Genomic DNA, 21,328 nt, shown 5'->3' on the forward strand with positions numbered 1-21,328 from the left:
TGGAAATACTTTCCCATTTATTACCCGGGATTTGCAATGGCTGTAATAAACCCGAGCTTCTAAGGCATTCTGCCTTCGTAACCTGACAAACCCGGCAACCTACCACATAGTTTTCTATAAATGCACGCATCTTAGGCCAATAAAAGGTATGCTTCACAAGAGATAGAGTCCGATGTATACCTGGATGTCCAACACTAGGAGCATCATGACACTCCTAGAGAATCTTGGATCGAAGATCCAAAACCTCTGGCACACATATCTTTCCATTCCGGAACAGCAAGCCGTTCCTAATCATCCAGTGACCTCCCGCCGCCTGTACCGTAGGTGGCACAATCCCTGAGTCTTGGTCAACCATGGAGCTTCCATCCTGGACTTTCTGCCAATAAGAACTGAAATGACTATCAGTTGCGCAAAGCCCTCTCAAGGATTGAAATAGGTCTGAGGATATTTTCGTAAATGACATAGCATTTACAAACTTGACTCGACTTAAGACATCCGCCACACTATTCAGTGAACCCTTTCGATAACGTATTTCAAAATCAAAATCTTGCATTAATTCTGCCCATCTAGCCTTCCATCCCCTCAATTCAGACCCATCACACACATCATGACTGATGATCGGTCAATACAAGAAACTTCGAACCATACAAGTAGTGTCTCCAAACTTTTAGAGCATACACAACCGCATAGAGTTCTTTTTCTAGTGTGGGCCAACGATATTGAGTGTCGTCTAGCTTCTTACTCTCAAAAGCTACAGGTCTGCCCTCTTGGAATAAAACTGCCCCAACCGCAAAATCACTCGCATCGGCCTCTAAAACATAAGGCCGCGTAGGATCGGGTAGTGCAAGAACGGATGCTTCCTTCATAGTTAACTTTAAGGTTTCAAAAGCCTTGTTCAATACATCATTCCAAGAGATCAGCTAGGTAGACCTGCGTCCACGACCTTTCAATATGTTGGTCAAGACCCTTCACGCACAGACTTCCGTAGAAATACCGTGAATCCTAGGAAAGAACAAAGTTGTTTCACAGTCTGAGGGATAGGCCATTCTAAAACCTTCTCGATACGATCCAGATCAATGCTAATACCTTCAGAAGAAATCTTGTGTCCTAAGTAAATGATCTCCTTTATAAAGAAGTCACATTTACTCATCTTGGCATAGAGCTTATGTTGTCTTAGAATAACTAAGACAATCCGGAGGCGTCCTATGTGATCCTCTAGCGTTTGGCTATTATATCAAGATGTCATCTAAGAACACGACAACAAATTTGCCCAAAAAATCTCGGAACAAATCGTTCATCATTTGCTGGAAGGTGGCAGGAGCATTGGTCAAACCAAAAGGTAATACGAGAAACTCGTAGTAGCCATACCTAGTTCGGAATGCGGTCCTATCTATGTGTTTAGCATAGATACGGATTTGATGATAACCCGTACGCAAATCAATCTTAGTGAAATACTTCGCTCCGGCCAAACGGTCTATCAAATCATTGGAACGAGGAAGAGGGTATCAATTCTTAATTGTTACTTTATTCAATCGTTTATAATCTATACACATTATCCACAAAGTATCTTTCTTCTTTCTTAGGAGGACAGGTGCTCCTTAAAGTGATTTACTTGGGCGAATATAGCCCATATTCAGATAATCTTGTAGCTATGAAGCTAGCTCATCCTCCTCAAGCTGGCTCATCCTATAAGGTGGAACACTAATAGGTTGAGCCCCAGGGACTAAATCTATGCAATGGTCTACTGCCCGTTCTGGAGGTAAACCTTCCGACAGTTGAGCAAGGAATACATCTATGAAATCATCTAACAACGTTCTCAATTCACGGTGTTCAAACACACTTAAATCATTCTTGTTATTAACAGAGACAACAAATGAAGAAAGCGGAATCAAAACACACTGATACACATCATAATGAGAAGTGTTTAATATATTCCGAAGCTGCATCACAGATACAATAGGTCCCTAAGAAGAGTAAATATCATCACACTAAATACAAAATTGGGTGTCCTTATCCAAAAAAGAAAGAGTTTGTTCCTTCCATCCAATCCAAATATCGTGGGTTTTAAACCACTCTATTCCGATTAACAAGTCCACATGCTCTAAGTGCATGACATAGCACGTAAGAGCCGTTGTGTAGTCTTGAATCCGGATAGAAAGCGCTTCAATCTTGCGATCCCAAAACTACTTCCCAGCTCGAAGCTGCACCTCGTAGGTGTGCTCGCTAGGTATCGTGGACAGCCCCATCTTCTGCACAAGTTTGTAATTAACAAAGTTGTGAGAGCTGCATGGGTCAAAGAGAATGTGAACTCTTTGGTCCCTAACTTCTCCATAAACTCGGAAAAGATCATGGGAACCAAATAACGAATTATTAAAAGTGCAATTACAAGAAAGTGGGCAGGTAATGACATTTACAGAAATATCTGTCATCGAATCTTGATTAGCTCCCTTAGCTTTGGTACCTGGACCCGCATAGAGCTTCTGTCCCGACGCTTGCTTCTTGTTCTTGCGCTTAGGACAATCATTCCTAGTGTGGCCCTGCTCCTCGCATATGAAGCAACGTCCTTCTTTCTTTAGCTTCAAGGTACGAAGGAAACGGGCACGACCATTCTTCACCTAAGTCGAATGGTTCTTGGAGGCGTTGTCTATAGACTTCGACTCCCCGGTACCAATGGTAGACTGGAAGAACTTCCTCTTGTTCTTCCCACCCGTGTCGGTAACTATGGTTCCCTTTGCGCTGGCCATGGTATCATCATATATGCGCGCATAATTCATGGCCTCTTGCAAAGTGGTACACTTGTTGTTCTTGATGTGTAACTTGTACGAGTCAGGCAAACCATCCACAAAGAAACCTAACAAGGTCACTGGATCCATCTTTGTAGCTCTGGTCTGCAAATCCCGAAACCTCCGAAGATAAATCTCAAAAGTCAGATTCAGCTTGGACATATTGAGGGCTTTGAGCTTGCCTACGATATCGTAATCTTCCTCCTTCAGAAACTCTTTCCTGAAGACCCCTTTGAATTCTATCCATGTTGCACGCTTGGGTTGGAGTTCCTTCCACCACAATAAAGCCTTTCTTGACATAAACCCTACTACAAGCTGTATTTTCTTGTCATATGGGTAAGGGTGAAACTACAAGTGTACTTGCCACTTGTGCAACCAAGTGTCAACAACCTCCTTGGTACGAGACTTCTGATCTCCAAGACAAGGATCTGGAGTGATGTTCGGACCTAACACTGAGGCCATGGCATCCACATGCGTGAGCGCCTGAACAGTGCTAGTCAAAAGTGTGAGAGTGTAGTCTGAATCCCTTGGAGTTGCTATGTCAACCCCGTTTGATTCGGGTTAACCTGCTCAAACTTTCCATCAAGAGCAATGGTGAATTCACTGAAGGCTTTCTTCATAATCAGATCATCATGGAGACCCTGGTCATCCTCCGCATGGTAGTTCATATCCTGATCTCCCATCGCAAGCGCGAGGTCTACTGAATCAGCCATATCTGAAACCTGAAACCTGATCTGATGAACGGAGTAAACTTAGAGAAGTAACAGGTGGGATCAGAGCTTGAAGGAGAGTGGAGCAGAAGAAAAAGCTGTCCGGATAGGAGGTGACGAAAGAGAAGAGAGGCTGGCCGATGAAAGAGGTACAAAGCTGACGATCAGCTCGAATCAGTGAACCCTGAGACTCCCGCTGCTGGCCCCGCTGCTGGCTGTGCCATACGGAAGTCTGCTGCAAGCCGTACCTAGGTGACGAAATCCGCCAGGGGGGTGGAGGGGTCTTCTCGTGCACACAAGCATAAGCTGAGGTAGAACTATGGTCTCGCCAGGCTATAACGTAGAAGGTACAGCTTTTTGGAAAGCTATGCTTTCTAAGAAAGCCCACCCTCCCAAACTTGGAGGGTTGGTGCTTTTTTTAGCGTCCAGCCTCCCCGAACAACAGCCTGGCCGCGATCCTGCTCCAACCTATGGCGCACCCCTCTACACTCTCCTGCATGCGTCACCTAATCACTGCGCAGCCCTGACCGTTCGGATCCCCTGGGGTTCCCCTCAACCCATCGCTTGCCTAGCGGCCCCTCTCACGCCTCTCCTACAATCCTCTCCACTCTCTCCTAGCTACACCTCACACTCTCTCACCTAACCCCACTTATCAGCCTCGAATTCACCCTCTCTCTCTTCTTCCTTCTTTCCCTAAACCACTTCCCTTAATCGATGAACCAGCAAACACTGGCAGGGTTTGAGCACGAATTTCGAAATTAGGGCATACCTGGAGAAAAAATCATCCAAAATTCTCACAACAGAAGTTCCTACCTCAGGAGTTGGCTCTGATACCAACTGACACGACCCCAGCACTCCTGAAACCTCTGACCTGCAAGCAAACACAAGAACACACCAAATGTAAAGAAACTGAGCAGGCTGCTCACCACCCAACCATGACATCTACGGGAGGCGATCCTGAATCAGGAGATGTCCCCTCCAAGCCACGAGCTGAGCTACTGGCACGAACTCCCAACCAGATCCTAACCAGCCTGGTGTCCCATACCACCAGGTGGTGCTGTTAAGCCTGTGTTAAGCCAGGCCATCTCCAAACGCAGAAGCCAGGGCCAAACAAGTGGCCAGAAAGGCCAAAAATGGCCAACCATTACTGGCCGACCAGGAACTGGCCGACCTCCTGGGTCAGGCCTATAAAAGGCAGTAGCCCCCTGGCTACCATATCACTTTTGGAACAGGCTGCTGCACACCTGCGCTCCAGCATCTCTGCCTCCCCTGCCTCTGCTCCTTACATCCTCTCCAACTTCTCTGCCTCCTCTGCTTCCGCTCCATCATCCTCTCCTGCAGCTGCTCCAGATCAGCATCAACTTACTCCTCTATTGTTGCTGCCCTTCTTTGCAGATCTGCAGCAAACCTTTGCTCTTCTGGCAATAGGTTGCTGACCCAGATCAGGTTCAGTTCCAACTTGTGGAGCTAGTGCAGAGCCCACTTCAGTTGACTGCTCTGGAGGACTGTTGTTCGCTCCCTCCACAGTTTCTTTCGCAGATATCTCTCCTCTTGTATTGAGTTCTTTTGGTGATATATATTTCTTCTTCAGCTATCTTTCGTCTTCAGTGTTGTCTTATTTATCTCCAAGAACTTTCTTGATATGGTATCAGAGCAAGGTGTGCTTGCCGACACCTGAGCCTTCACCTGGAAAGCTTGGAAGATAGATCATCAACTGAAGATGTATTCTCTTTCTTCCCCGAAGCGATCTCAGCCTGAATCGACCTCTATTCAACCACCACCCTCGTCATATGTCGAGAGAGAGTCTGCAAGGATCGAAGGTGACGAATACCTCTCCAAACTCTTTAAAGAATTTGCTGAATTTCAGAAATGGAAGGAACTTGAAGTAGGTACCCGCACACCCCAAGCTTCTTCTTCTCCACGGCTTTCTCCGATACGTCAACAAAAACCTCTATTCAACTCGGAAGAAGCGGAGCAACATTTCAAGTTCGGTGCCAACGAAGAACAAGTATACCCTGACGAAAGAGGACAGGCCGGCATGAGGACGATGGGTTATTCGACAATGCCTATCCCACAAGAATCAGTGCAAGGTATGTTGCCCTATCCCTTTGGTGCAAATCCGTCTGTTATGCAAGGCATAGAAACGAGTAATCACGAGGACACAGATCCATACATGCATGTGAACACTCGTAGACGAGAAAGGAGAAATTCGTCAGGCAATGAGTTTGCTTTCGGTTCTCATTCTTCCTTCCCTCCCATCCCTCTCATATCTTCCGCTGCCATCTTCCCTCCAGTGGCTTCTCATCCTCCATCTTCTCCCATGCCACTGGGCTCCTATAGCCTTTCTCCCTCTATCTCTCCCGCTACCCCTTTTTCCCCTCTCATGTCGTATCCCGCCTCCCATGTTTATCCCTCCCCCTCAGGGCCTTCTCCGAATCCTTTTGTTCCTCCGGTGGTGCCGCCCCTCCCACGTTCTCACTCTGCTCCTGTCTTGAGTCCTCTCATGCATCCACCGGTTGCTTCTCCCTATCATTCCCTTCCTTCCTCTCACCCGGTCTCTGCAACAACCAAACATGCTTTTACTGATATGACTTGTTTTAACGGTTCTAATTATACCACTTGGTCAGATCTCACGTGCCATGTGCTTGATTCTCAAGACTTATGGGAACTCGTTCAAGGTACTGAACCTCAACCTGATCCTCATGTTTATCCTTATCAAGTAGTTCGCTCGTGGCGGCATCGTAATGCCGCTGCCATTGTCGAAATCATGCAAGGGCTTTTGCCTGAATTTCACTCTCAATTGCAGCATTTTGGCCTTGCCTCTGAGCAATGGGCACATCTCACTGACCGCTATGCGGCCCGAGATCGTACTCGTCCCATCAATCTTGACCACGATCTCCAACAATTCCAAATCACTGCTGATGATGATCTCAAGGTAAAGCTGGCAGACTACAGACGGTTAATTGCTGAGTTTGCCACAACTGGTCCTCCCAAATCCGAGGATGACCAAGTTACTTTCTTTTTTAACAAACTCCTACCTAAGTACTTTAGTTTTATGCAGCAAATCATTTCTCAACCCTCCCTTCCTACCTTTTATGAGTTCGAATGTCAACTCTTGTGTTATGCTCGTCTCTACTCTCAGGTTCACCAAAAACATAGTGTTCCTGCTTCAAAGGGGGCTCTTCTCTCCGGGATTCAAAAAGATCAACTCAACTCCGGGAAGCCCTCTCCCACTCCTGACTCCAATAATTCCTCTGGTATTAAACCCGCCTGGCACAACCTTCCCAAAAAGAACCGGTTTTGTCAGCATTGCCAGAAAGTTGGGCATGTTGATGACGAATGTCGCTCCAAAGCCAAAGGCATTCTCCCACAGCCTCCCAACACGACTCTTCTGCCACCTCGCTGGCGCCCTAGGAGTGGTCCTCCTCCACCTAACGCTGGCCCTTGGAGACCACAGGGCCATGTCACTAATCAGTTCACCCCATCCCCTCCCTTCATCACTCCCGAAGGCCTGTCTGACTGGTCCACTGGAGATTCTCTAGACTTCACTTCCCAGGCCTTGATCCATATCACCGAGCTTGACTCCTCCCCATCCATATCTGGATCAGCATTTCATACTCTACCATGTGGCCATAAAGCCCCTTGGATTGTGGATAGTGGAGCCACTCATCATATGACCCCTCATCGTGATCTCTTCATTTCTCGCCAACCGGCAACAGGGGGAGTCCGCTGTGGCAATAACTCTGTCGCTCCTATTCGTCGCGTTGGTTCAATCAAATTTGATACCGACAAAGGCCCCAATCTTGCTTAGTTGGATCAAGTGTTTTATGTCCCCCAATTAGGGGTCAATCTTCTTTCCGTCCATCAACTTTGCCTTCTTGGTCGCGCGGTGCTATTTACAAAGACGCATGTCGAAATCATAGATGAGACATCAGGACTCCTTTTAGCTCAGGGCGAAGCCCAACCTCATGGTATGTACCTCATGACACAATTTCTTGAGACTCCCTCCAATACCAGCTCTGAGTTTCATCGGCTTCATGGTCTTGCTACCCTGAAAGATCCGACTGACACAGGACAGTTGTGGCATTATCGACTGGGACATTTGTCCTATGACTCTTTATATGAAATGTCTCGGGATCATTTGGTTGATGGCCTACCTCAATTATCACGAGCCAAAGATATTTGCCGTCCATGCCAATTAGGCAAACAAAGCAGAACTCCTTTTCCTCCTCATTCCACTTCTCGAGCCAGTGAGATATTGCGTATAATCCACCTTGATATTAGTGGCAAATCTCCTATTCCTTCATTAAATGGCTCACAATATTTCTTCTTAATTGTGGATGATTACTCTCGATATCAATGGGTGTTCTTCATGAAAGAGAAATCTGACACTTTTTCCTTCTTTGCTACTTGGGCTTGATTGGTCATGAATCAAACAGGGAAGCCTATTGGGATTGCTCGTAGTGATAATGGTGCTGAATTCATTTCCCATGAATTCACTCACTTCCTTCACGAGCATGGTATCCAACGCCATCTCACATCTCCCAATTCGCCCGCCCAAAATGCTTGTGTCGAAAGGAGACAGCGCACAGTCATGAACATAGCACGCTCCATGCTTTTTGCAGCCGAGTTGCCCGAACGTCTCTGGTCGAAAACCGTGAACACTTCTGTCTATCTCCTTAATCGTTGCCCTACTGAGCCCATCCCGAACATGATGCCTTTTGAGCCTTTCTATGGCTACCGACCCTCTATTTCTCATATCCGCATCTTTGGATGCCGCGCGTACACTCATACTCCCAATGATACTCGCGGTAAACTAGAACCTCGTGCTAAACTTCTACTTCTCGTTGGCTACTCGGCTGAAGCCAAAGCTTATCGCTTATTTGATCCTCGCACAAACAAAGTTTTGGTTCGCCGTGATGTGGTCTTCGATGAAAGAGATGTTCTAAAAAATTCATCTATTCTCCCTACTGATGACGCACCTATTCCCGTTCCCCCCGAAAACTCATTCTCTCCCCCCGAAACTTCTTTCTGCCCACCCATTGCTTCTCCAGTTCCCCGATCCTCTTCTCAGGACCCGCTGCCACGCTGGTATCGACAAACTATGAAGGATTTCGGGATTGTTCCCCTAGAACTTCCTCCTCCCGGTCCTCGTCGCTTTGCCCGGACAGCTTCTTCCCCTACCACAGCCTCCTTTTTTACCACAGCCTATATCGTACATACTGAACCCGCCACTTGGTAGGAAGCAGTTCAACATCCTGAGTGGCATCGTGCCATGAAACAGGAGCTTGACAGCATTGATCGCAATGAGACCTAGACTTTGGTCGATCGACCCAGTCACAAAAAGGTCATAGAAACAAAGTGGATCTTCCGAACAAAACTCAAAGCAGATGGAACCCTGGACAAGTACAAAGCTCGCTTAGTAGTGCAAGGATTTCGCCAAAAGCATGGTATCGATTATGAGGAAACCTTTGCACCTACTGCTCGGTCGACATCCTTTCGCCTCCTCCTCGCTCTAGCCGCTCATCACAGCTGGTCTATCTATCAAATGGATGTCAAGAGTGCCTTTCTGAATGGCTACCTCGATGAGGAAGTCTATGTGGCTCCCCCACCAGGTTTTTCTCCTCCTGGCCATGAAAATAAGGTATTCCGTCTCCGCAAAGCTCTTTATGGGCTTAAACAAGCACCTCGGTCCTGGTTCCACCGAATAGACACCTTCCTCAAAACTAATGGGTTTCATTCTACTCCTTTTGATCCGAATTTATATATACATCAATCTTCAGAGGGGGTCTGCTTTATCTTACTTTACGTAGATGATCTTTTGCTTTTGGGCTCTACCACCACCACGCTTCAATCCATTAAAACACAACTCAGCACCACATTCGAGATGACCGCGATCTCGGTCTTCTCTCCTATTTCTTGGGCATGGAAGTTGTCCAGCATTCTGGTGGTATCTTTGTTTCTCAACAAAAATATGCTCTTCAACTCCTTGATCAGATCATCCCCCACGAGCCTAAGCCAGCTGCCACTCCCTTGGATCCCACAGTCAAGCTCTCAAAGGACTTGGAGTCTCCTCCCTTTGATGAACATCTCTATCGTCAGGTTGTTGGCAAGCTACTCTTGATCATTCACACTCATCCGGATCTTTCTTACTCAGTTTCTATTCTCAGTCAGTACTTTAATGTTGGCATGCATGTATTCGTATCTTACGGTTCATACGTAATACTTACTCTTATGGTTTACATTTCAGACCAGGACTAACACTACAGGGATACACTGATTCCAACTGGGCTGGCGACTCAGACAATTGCCGTTCTCATGGCGGCGACATTTTCTCGTTCGGCTCGGCACCTGTTTCTTGGTCCAGTCGTAAACAAGAAACTGTTGCTGGATCTTCTACTGAGGCTCAATACCGGGCCTTGTATGATTGTACCACAGAGGCCATATATCTCCGACAATTTCTGGCAAAGCTACACTTTCCTTGTACTGAACCAACAGTCCTCTACGTCGATAACAAAAGTGCCATCGCTCTCGCCGGCAATCCCATTTTCTCCAACCGCACCAAACATGTTGGCGTACACTTTCATTTACTCGCGAGCAAGTGAAACTGGGTACTAAATGTTCCGGCTGCCGATAATCATGCTAACATTCTTACCAAGCCGGTTAACCGACCTATTCTTGAGCATCTTAGCCCACGGCTTGGGATTGGTGTACTGCCTCCTTCTCCTTAGCAGTATTTTTTGTGTATACTAGTGCTTAAAGGAAGTGAACAAATCCCCTGCGAGGGCACTCCTTAAGCACCTCTCTTTCTGTACTCTATGATTGTACCATCACTACTGGGCATTTAGCGAAGATGAAAACCTAATTTGTAGGCATCTCCATCTAAATGAAAACCCTCTTACCACCCCACTTTTAAAAAAAAAAAAAAAAGGACTGATGAAGAAGATAGATCATCCTTGGAACCATTTTTTGATTACCCCTGGAACCATTCTACCTTGGACATTGAGAGGGGGTGTTAAGCCAGGCAATCTCCAAACGCAGAAGCCAGGGCCAAACAAGTGGCCAGAAAGGCCAAAAATGGCCAACCATTACTGGCCGACCAAAACTAGCCGACCAGAATTGGCCGACCAAAACTGGCCGACCTCTTGGGTCAGGCCTATAAAAGGCAGTAGCCCCCTGGCTACCATATCACTTTTGGAACAGGCTGCTGCACACATGCGATCCAGCATCTCTACCTCCTCTGCCTCTGCTCCTGCATCCTCTCCAACTTCTCTGCCTCCTCTGCTTTCGCTCCATCATCCTCTCCTGCAGCTGCTCCAGATCAGCATCAACTTACTCCTCTATTGTTACTGCCCTTCTTTGCAGATCTGCAACAAACCTTTGCTCTTCTAGCAATAGGTTGCTGACCCAGATCTGGTTCAGTTCCAACTTGTGGAGCTAGTGCAGAGCCCACTTCAGTTGACTGCTCTGGAGGACTGTTGTTCGCTCCCTCCACAGTTTCTTTCGCAGATATCTCTTCTCTTGTATTGAGTTCTTTTGGTGATATATATTTCTTCTTCAGCTATCTTTCGTCTTCAGTGTTGTCTTATTTATCTCCAAGAACTTTCTTGATAGCCTGGGATCTGCTGCTTGGCCTCGGGCTACGCTATGATGCATGCACGCGTCCGCCACTCAATCAGACCTAGCACCTGGGAACGAAAATTGCTCCCATTGGCTCTCTGAGAACTGAACCCCAGGGCCCCTTATATAGACTCAGGCCCCAAGCACCAAAAATAGCAAAGACCTAACTGGTTCCTACCCTTGCCACTCAACCCGAGAATCAAGCCTGCCTAGATCTAAGCCTCCCCAAGCTACCTGAGCTAGTCTTGTGTACCTAGTACACGTCAGATACCAATCCGTGCACATGACAATTGATGTGGATGGCTAGGCGATAACTGCAAGTGCTCCAGAGGCAAAGGCGGGTCTCGAAATCTGCAAAGCGGCTCAGCAAGGCACTCCAAAGTGCTGCAGCAGGTCACCACAGTAAAAGTCGGCTGGTATATGTATGCTGGAGTGCTGGAAATAGCTCGGAAGTGGCTCTGTTGGAGGCGGTTATGCAGCAGCAGCACATAAGACATCGATTTTGGCGATGGAAAGCTCCAAAATGGCCGTGAAGGTCCACCCGTGCAGGCACAATGAACCGACCAGCAAGTAAGGAGGCTGCCTAGACAACGTAGGCACTCAAGACAGCTCCTAGGCAATCCGGATGGAGGTGGCAGGCCGTGAAGACTCTAAGCTAATGCAAACAGGTGCAAGAAGGAGGTGAATAGAGGCAGAATTGAGGCGGCAGATACAGACAGCTAGAGACAGCTGCAAGAAGGTGAGTTGAGCAGGGCTGAAGTAGCTGCAGGCTGCAGGAAGAAGGGCTGAAGCAGAATTAGGGTTAGGGCAAGGGTAACGTGGCAGCAGCTATGGAAGGTAGTTCTGATACCATGTTAGAAACATGGTGAAAGGAGAGAGGGAGAGAGAGAGAGAGAGAGAGAGAGAGAGGCTAGGGAGAGAAGAAGTGGTACACAAATGTAGAAACCATGAAGGCTTTTATTCATCCAACAAGTATGACAAAAGTACAAGCCCTATGCAGGCTACTCACTCACACACTAGCACCTAGTGTATATGGGATAAGTCCCATGATGACACATGGCACTCACACATGACTCACATAGACTAGAACTAGATCACCTAGTACTACACACCAACACTTCACACCAACACACTCTTTGACTATGATATCTTCAACATACCGTACAAATGCGCTGTATGGAATTGCATGCAAATGGTTTGCAGGGCTGAGTCCACTTGTGGCCGTACGTGTTGTACGGATAATCATTTTTAGAGCAGGCCGTAAAGCTTGCACAGTCCTTGTACGGGAGCTATCCATGGCTGGCTGTATGAATATTTGCTGACGTGGCAGCATTCGAGTACCTTCTCCTTTGGTTGTGACCAATTTGGATGGGCCTAGTTGGCTGGGTAGCTCTCATGCTCACACGGGTTCTTGATTGTGTATGGACAACTGATGGGTTTGGATGCATACTTTGTGTAAGTACACGAGCTGTTCTTGGATGGTCACATAGAGTTGGCTCCCATTGTAAGTTGCTTTGGAAAGCCCTTGTTGTGCAGGGTAGCCCATAGTTAACGGTTCCATTCTTGGTGCAAGCTCCAAAGATGTGGGCTGCTTTTTCATGCTTTCTATCACCGTCTGATGCACACTAAAGGTCAAGTGGACAAGAGAATTGTGTGATCCAGTATGGATTAGTAGGAATAGTTCCAGGCTCATTGCAAGCTTTCTAGGACAGATTTGGATGCTTATTGCTTGGAGTGATGAAAACAGAGCCCAACAGGGCTGATGCATGGCTTAATGATGCCAAAGCTTCTTGTTTCGTGTAGAAACATCCTGTTGGTTTTCCCAAGACCTAGGTCAAACATGCAAGCAGTGGTCGCTAGGCAGATAGCACATCTTTGGTACAGCCTCGTTGCTGAGTAGGCAAGGGTCGGGAATCCATGCTTGGGATGGAAAGTATCCCTAGAACCCACAGAGGGATGGTACAGGTGTGACTGCCATAGTGTTTGTGTTGTGATGCAAGTTCACTTATCGGAAACAAGTTGATGTATCGGTATGTATGCTGCCCATAGGGTGAGAGTCTACTGGTAGTGACAGTCCTGGACAATGGAGAAAGCTCCTGTATGTTTTCCTTTTCTACTTTGAGTAGATAGCTGGCTAATTGGGCACTAGTGACAGCTATGGGAAACTGTGTGGCCAAGCGTGGTTACTACTGACAGTTCTAGGCTATGTGTAAGCCTTTTGGAATAGGAATGGAGACCTATTGCCAGGGTTGGTGAGAGTGGTGAACAGCAAAGGTAATGCAAGGTATGTGGAAGCCTAATGGGATGTGGAATGCCCCAAATGCAAGAAAGAATGTATCCTATGTAGGTTGGAATTCAGGGCCTTCACTTAATTATACAGAACCGAAAGGGACGCCAAGGTTTGCGGCCAATCTGTGCCTTTGTCTTGGTGCAGGGGCACTCTAGCTCCCAATTTGCCAGTTATACTTTTGCTGAATTGTTGCTATAATAGTGGCTGGTTATTTGTTAGTTTTACTGCCCTTTAAATTATTGAAGGCCAGTTTCACATACACAATTGCATGCGAAGTGGCTGGAAGAGGGTGAACTTGCAGATATAGTGCAGCTTTACCTATAAGCTTTTTAGCTTGAGCCAACTTTGGTTGTGGCTTCTTCAGGCTCAATAGAGCATAGGTTTGGAGCATTGTTGGTGTCACTATATGTTCACCCGAGGTACTGCTTGCTGACAGTATATCTGCCTTGGGACATTTATGATCAGTGTACTAGTCAATATGAGATAGTTTTTGCAGTGTATATGGATTGCCATTCTAGGATCTGAACAATCATATATGCCATGCCAGTTTGTAATACATGTTTCTATGATGGTATATTCACATGTATTTCAAATGCAATCGAGGTCGTCGCTTGCCATGTTTCAAGAGAGGGTATGTCACGAAGCATGCATTTTAGCGCATGCATGTTGGCTTGCATGTGGGCTAGACTTCTCTCCTAGGCGACCTCTATGGGACTTGGATCATTGATAAAGTCTGAGCATGGAGAGAGTATTCTCCCAAGTCAGCATCAATACAAGTAGGTGTTTTTCATGATTGTTTGACCCCTGCCAATGATTTGCTATGATCTAATTTTGACAAAACTTATATCAACGCAAAGCTCTCGTCAAGGCGCATCATTCTATGTATTTAGTTTTGTATCAAATGTCAAACCAAGAAGTTACAAGTCTCTGCTGTGACTATTTATTTTTAAGACGGTTTTCAACCCCTTCCAATAAAATGTCCATAACTTTTCAACTGCTTCTCTGTTTCTTACAAAACTTATATCAGCGCGAAGACCATTTCAAGGCGCATCTTGATATGTACCAGAATTGAAATAAAGAGGGCAGGCCCTTGGGTTGCGAACTGTGCAAAGTTCTCCCTAGGGAATTATTCCTTGGGGGTGTATTTGGGATTTGAGCCCAAGAGGGGGCAAAGGACCCTTAGAACCCAAGTTGGCCATTGGTTTGGTCTTAAAAGTTGCCCCATTAGACGGGCAATGGGAGCAATTGAGATGCCACGTGGCATTTTCCCATGCCTTGAATGGATTTAGCAAGGTTGCTTGGAAAGCACTTGGAAGGAAAATCACATAAGGCAAGGGGTGAATGAGGGCTACGAACAAGGTATGGAGTCTACGATTGGGCGCACGGCGTGATCACGAGCTGTAGAAGTCGAAGACTTGGGGGCATAGGCTGATCAAGAAAGGTCACGACTAGGTTCCGTACGATATGTACGGACTGACAGTGATCACGTACGGCTGAAGTGCTTGGGCATTAAATGCGAGTTGGTGGCAGGCCGGCTATGTACAGATAATTCACGTGCTACGTACTTACTGGGTACGAAAGAATTTGCTGATGTGTACAAGTCACGTACGGGTTGTGTAAGGACTACTTGCAGGCTACATGTGCAGTCGTACGGATAGTTGTACGGCTGGAGCTACACTTGCGTACGAAGAACTGTATGGGGTGCTTCAGCACAGACAACTGTACGAACAGTTGGGCTGCAAAAGGTACACATGACGCTGCGCTCGCTGCGGCTGGGGACTTCACATGTTGATGGCTTGGTGCTCTAGGAGCTCAGGTCAACAAAGGGCTATGAACTAGATGGTCCTCCTATTTGCCCAAGTTTCTAGGGATACTAGCTGTTTGTCCATGCTTTGTCTTTGTTCAAAGCAAGTGAATGGCTAAGTGGACACTTGGGTCAACTGTGGAGGATTGTGTGACCACGCATTAGTTGCTATGCTTGATGGAGGACATTTTCATCAATAGAGATTATGCTTTGGTTTCCCCAAGAGGTAGTGTACAAACACGCAGTTGGTTGCTAGGCAGATGGCACGCGTTTGGTACAGCCTCGTGGCTGAATAGCAGGGGTCGGGAATCCATGCTTGAGATGGGAAGTATCCCTGGCGCCTAGAGAGAGACGATACAAGTGACTACCATAGTTTGTTGTGTTGAGATGCAAGTTCTTCTATAATGTTTCAGGATGTGTGCTGCCCATAAGGTGAGAGACTATAGGTAGTGGCAGTCCTGGACAGTGGAGAAAGCTTCTGTATGCTTTCTTTTTCTACTTGAAGCAAATAGGTGGTTAATTGGGCACTAGTGACGGCTATGGGAACTGGGTGACCAAGTGTGGTTACTAGTTATTGTCACAAATGAAAGTGAGTCTGATGTTGTTGTGGGGAATGCCCTTGTCGATATGTATGGCAAGTGTGAGAGCCTGGATGATTCAAGGGCTGTGTTTGCAGAGATGCCAATACGCAATGTTGTCTCCTGGAATACCATGATCACAGCATGTGCCCAAAACTGGCATAATAAGGATGCCCTACATTTGTTTGGGCAAATGCAAGCTAAAGGCTTTGAGCCAGACAAGGAAATGTATCCTTTTGTGTAGCCTGGAATTCAGGGCCCCTCGCTTCATTAAAGACATACCGAAAGAGGCGCCAAGGTTTGGGGCCAATCAATGTCTTTATCTTGGTGTACCGGCACTCTAGCTCCCAATCTACCAGTTGTATATTTGCTGAATTGTTCATGTAACAGTCTTTTGCTGGTTGTTAGTAATCTACTGCCCTTTAATTCTTTGAAGGTCTGTTTCATCCTCTTGGGCCCCATGGAATGGTCCGAGAAATGATAAGATACCAGAGCATCGGATAGGTAGAAATTCTCCCCTCCACTTTATCCTTATGATTAGGAGTAATGACCAAACCTCCCCACATGGCTCAAGATATGGAGAAAGACAAGGGAAAGGAATTAAAAAATAAGACAGACCTAGGGACAAGAAGGACAAGGAGAAGGAAAGGGTATAGACAGTGCCAAAGACCAACTCAACTCGAGAAAAATGACTCGCAGAGGGAATCAGGCTAATACCAGCGCCACGTACCGGTGTTAGAATTTAATGCATCTCACGAGAGAGGGCTTCTATGTGGGTGTGCCCGCCTTGGATAGGAGCAGTATTTTCTCTGAGTATGGAGCCGGTTTGAGGTGTATTTTAGACTTTTGCTGGGGCCTATTTAAGGCCACCAAGTTTGGCGAACCTGGTCGGGTCAGTTAGCTAACCAAGGTCAGTCAACTCACCACACAGAAATTAGGCTAGTAGCTCTGGTTACTGCAGCAATCTGTGGACAGTGTGTGTGTGTGTCTGTGGAATGGGACACCTCCAATGGGGAAGGAAGGCCCTATAGATAGGGCTGCCAAGTGGCCACAGTTTGCGGACCCAGATTAGGTCGGCCGACCCGACCTAGGTCAGGTAGCACTCTCTCTCTCTCTTGATGTCTCAAGATTTATACTTCCGCATGTGTACCTTTTAAGATGATATCAGAGCAAGCTTATACTTGGAGAACTGAGAAATACAAAGAACACTCTTCGAGAGAGCACGGAATGCGCTTCTGAAGAGCTCACTGTGCACATGTATAGCAGACCCAAGGACCTGAGAGGCAAGGCCAACCAATACCGAGACCTTGATGCTGTCCACACTGACGATGTAGGACGCTTCTGCAAGGCAAGGAAGAGGCTTGTGCTGTCTACCAGAATGCAGGGTTACTGCCTGAGTGAGAGAGTGAAAACTAGAAGTGATAGATCCTATGAGAAGTGAGAGATGACTGAAATATAGAGCTGAGAGTGAGCTGTGTAAACTGTAAAAGAGAGCTGAGAAAGTTGAGGAAACAGTGTCCAAACCTCTCTCCGTTTGCTGGTCCAAACCTCCAACTGTTGTGCTGCGTGGTCACCTTCAGATCAGGCTGAACTGATGGCCAAGGGACTGAGGCTAGAGCAGGGCCAGATCTGAGGATCTCAGGGGCTGCACAGGAGGCTGAAGTGGAGCTGTAGGAGAATTGAAGGCAGGAGCAAACTGAATGAGAAAACAGGGCAGCCAAGGGGCCCTTTAATAGGGCTGGACTGAGCCAACCCAGTCTGTAAACAGCCGACAGAGTCAGTCTGTTTTACAGACTGGTTGGCCTACAACCAGCCTATTAAAAACCCTCCCTGGCTCATTTGCCAGGGGAGTTTTTGGGCAGCCTTTGCAGGCTGCCTTCCCTGCTTACCTGTCCAGCCTTTGGGGACCCTAAAGGGACTCCTAACCTAGGCTACGACCTAAACTATAAGATGGAAACACTTAACCTACTGTTCTCCAGTGGGTACTAGTGAACAAGAACTGACTTACTGACTTGACCTTAGGCTGAGAGACTGACCTACGTAGCTTGTGCCTGACTGTCCCTGGACAAGGGCTCACAAAGGCATCACAACATACGACAAAATCTCCTATTTGGGAACTATAATGCACTTGTCGATGTAGCCAGTGTGTCACCTTGCACCCAAGTGCAGGGGTGCATGTGACACTCTGGGAACTTGTTCATGGGTACGAGCGGAAGCCAGAACGTCCCAAGAACTCGATCCATTGGGAGCTTACTGGTAGCAAGCTTTCCTTGAGGAACTGCAGGATTGGAAAGACCATGACTCCAAGGCACACTCAGCATTGGTGCGGACCATTACGAAGGTCTCCCAGACAGTGCAAACCTCAACTAGTGCCTCCAAGGTGTGGTCGAAGCTTGAGGATCTCTATGCCAGGGATTATTCTATGTGGGCTTCACCCTTCAAGATCAGCTCTACGGTCTTGAGTTTCCTACAGGAAGTGTCTCTTGCTGCCATTCTTAATCAAGGGCAGGCGATCCATGACCAGCTTCTGGCAATGGGTGCTGTGTTATCCTCTCCTCAGTTGGCTGCCCTTATTCTCATGAAGCTTCCCCTTGCGTACGCTGTGTTTTCTCGAGCGCTGTGGTGCCAGGTCACGACAAGACTGAGGACAAGCCTGTCAACGCTAAGGGGATGAAGATGTAGGTGTGCCTGCTAATTGAAGACTTCAACAACAGTCAAACCAAGACTGTTGCAGGGTTCCAGAATCACAGAGATGGGAAGAACAGCATGAGTGTGCCTGCTAAGTGGAGACTTCAATACTGTTGCAGGGTTCCAGAATCACAGAGAAGGGAAGAACAGGATGGCACTGTGAAGGTGTGCCTGGGCTGCTACAAAGGCAAACAACATCGAGATGTTCACCGAGCGTATGTATTCTTAGTTTTTCTTTATGGATCAGTAAATTGCTGTGGAGTATTTGGTTTGCCTTGGAGTTCTCAACAGGGTGACAGCAACTTCAATGCAGAGGCATGTGATGCATGTGATGCCATGGGCCCATTATCAGAATCAGGCAATGCTCTATCTGTGCTCCCCCAAGTGGGGACATACCTATGCGACTGGGGGTCTAACCAGGCCCGCCCAGGTCAACCAGCACAAGGGACCAGTAAAGAAATGGTGTGTCCCTTAAGCAGCACGCTTGCGTAGATGTGGAAAAGCAAAACTATCTTGCTCAATAGCAGGGTATCCAGAAACTTTCACAAGTAACTTGGATTGAAGGCAATTTTGAGAGCCTTCATCACATCACTCCAGAGAAAAAATCTGACAAGTGACTTTGTTAAAATATGAGTTCCTGATATGGCGGTTCCACAGCCTATGCCATGCACTCTCGAACTAGGCAATGCGAAGTGCTGGCCTTACAATGTCTCTCGACCCCTTTCCCCGTCCTATTACACTTTGCCTTATAACCTAACAACAACTAATCAGTTACAGTTGCAAATAATCCCCTTAACTTCTGGGGTGCGTGCATCTGTCAAAGAACTGTGATTCTAATGAATTTTGAACCTTGTTCTGTGTTCATTCAATGCTGTATATCATCTGGAGCCATCAATTTCGCTGTGCCCCAGTCTGGCACATATACCCTCCCCTTCTGGTTCAGTGAGAAATAATTATTCGTTTTCTTGTCCTACCACCACGTCAACGCGGTCTAACAAATTTCTCTTCCAATATATCTATCATGATATTGCATGCTCTCGCCAAAACAATTTTCGAGTCATTCAAATTATAAAACAACGCTCTTTTTAACCACTTACTCGCACATACTCTAGATCTTCTTTGAGTTGTATAAGTTGTTGAGTTGTATCTGTGGCTTGTCTTGCCATGTCTTCGATGGGATTGTCGGACACCGCTCTCTGCAGTTTCTCCAATCGCCTTATGGCCCGCTCAATTTTCCTCCTCTCTAGTACCAATGAATGAGCGGCGTTAATTTTCCAGCAAATGACTGTCGACAACGAAGAGTGACGAATTCATCCGATTGAACGATCACTCACCAAAGAACTTTACTTTCCGATATCGAAGCGCCATTTTCCGCTCGACTTCAGCACGTGCGTGTAGTTCCGCTTGCTTCTTTAGATCTTCTAATCGCTTTTGTTGAGCACCTTTCATCTCCAAGGGAAGAGCCTTAAAGATCACAGCATTCACCAGCTTAATATTACGTTTCACGCGAGAAAAAACAGATCAGTCTACCACCTAAAGTGGAACTAGCATTAGCAATCGCAAGCTCCTCATGTCAATCGGAAAAGGACATTGGGCTTGAGACAAGGCTTGAGACAAAGGCCAAACCTTCCTGAGCAATCGCTCGATGGAGCGGATTTGATTCTTGATGGAGACGATTTTAGCCTTCTTCTCGCTGTCCTTGTGCCGAACACCGAGCCCTCTACCTGCGGCACTGCGACCAGAGGCTGACAAAGGGGGCCGGCCAGCCACCCTACGTTTGCCATAGCCACCGTGAGCCATTTTGCCCTCCACAAAATGAAAGTGGGAGCAACTACAGAGTTGACTAAGCCATGGCTCGCAGCCGAAGAAGAAGAAGAAGAAGAGGCAGCAGCAGCAGAAGACAAAGAGAAGATGAAGAAGGAGAGGGCCGACTTTAAATAGCGTTCAGAAATGGCAGGTCCATGTCCAGCACCTTCAAATATATTCACTAATCTATATGTCCAAACTTTCCTTAATAACGAGCTTGGCGAGCTTGGTGGTGGCAACACTCGCAAGGTCACCCTCCTCACACCCCTCAAGGACCAAGGCCACACCAGACACACTCCAGAGCACATTAGAGCAAGTCGCCATGGAGCGAGCATTTGTGGAGCATTTCGGAAAATCTCACCCTCTAAGCTCTTCAACCTTCTCCGCAACAATAGCGTTATAAGCTCATTGCAATAGGTGGATTGCAGCACCCCTTGGCAACCGGAGTCTTCAGCTCCTGCAGTCCTCTCGCTTGAAATATAGGGAATTTATTTGATGCATCATGGGGCATGGAATGAATTGGAAAGGGGAGGCTCCACTTCAACCAGCTTCCAGACATTTAGACTCATGACGCATGGGGACCTACTCTTAGAGCATGTCCCTATAGCAACTCCACTGCAAAATGGTCAGAATGTTGATGGCCCAAACTTGATGGGCAGCCAATCTTGGCCGCCCATTTCCGACAATGTGTAAACAATCTTAGAGCATGTTCATCCAGAAACCCCACTGCGAAATTGTCGAAACATCGATTACCCTTGAAAAGGAAATTGGAGCAGCTAGATGTTCAATCATTCCCAATCAATCAAGCCTTTTCCACTTTTCATATGGATTTGGGCTCCCTTAATGTTGTTATTGCGACAACTTGCCAGAGAATGAGGGAAAACGGCTACTAGTATGGCCATACAGTCGAGGTTTCACATGGATATAATTATGGCCATACCTTCAATGTTTCACATGGATACCAATCAAAAGTCAATTTGACCCTCAGATGGGCACAAACAACCTAAAACAAGGCTATGCATGATCATGACAAATTTCATAAGAAACAA

General features: G+C 46.9%; 1 protein-coding gene across 1 annotated transcript in view; it reads right to left on the minus strand.

Annotated features, from left to right (window-relative positions):
* LOC147883825 (uncharacterized) overlaps positions 1-20,499 on the minus strand; it is a 67,965-nt gene extending 47,466 nt beyond the window's left edge. Inside the window, exons 1-3 of the mRNA XM_087398465.1 lie at positions 20,100-20,499; positions 19,808-19,937; positions 19,571-19,716 (exon numbers count right to left, since the gene is read on the minus strand). Of these exons, the coding sequence (XP_087254591.1) occupies positions 19,571-19,716; positions 19,808-19,937; positions 20,100-20,273 (450 nt within the window). The 5' untranslated portion in view covers positions 20,274-20,499. The remainder of the gene's footprint in view (positions 1-19,570; positions 19,717-19,807; positions 19,938-20,099) is intronic.
* Positions 20,500-21,328: the final 829 nt, after the last annotated feature.

This window comes from Dipteris shenzhenensis, chromosome 27 (assembly GCF_047967505.1).
Source record: "Dipteris shenzhenensis isolate YYH24624 ecotype China chromosome 27, Dip_SZ_1.0, whole genome shotgun sequence".
Classification (NCBI taxonomy): domain Eukaryota; kingdom Viridiplantae; phylum Streptophyta; class Polypodiopsida; order Gleicheniales; family Dipteridaceae; genus Dipteris; species Dipteris shenzhenensis.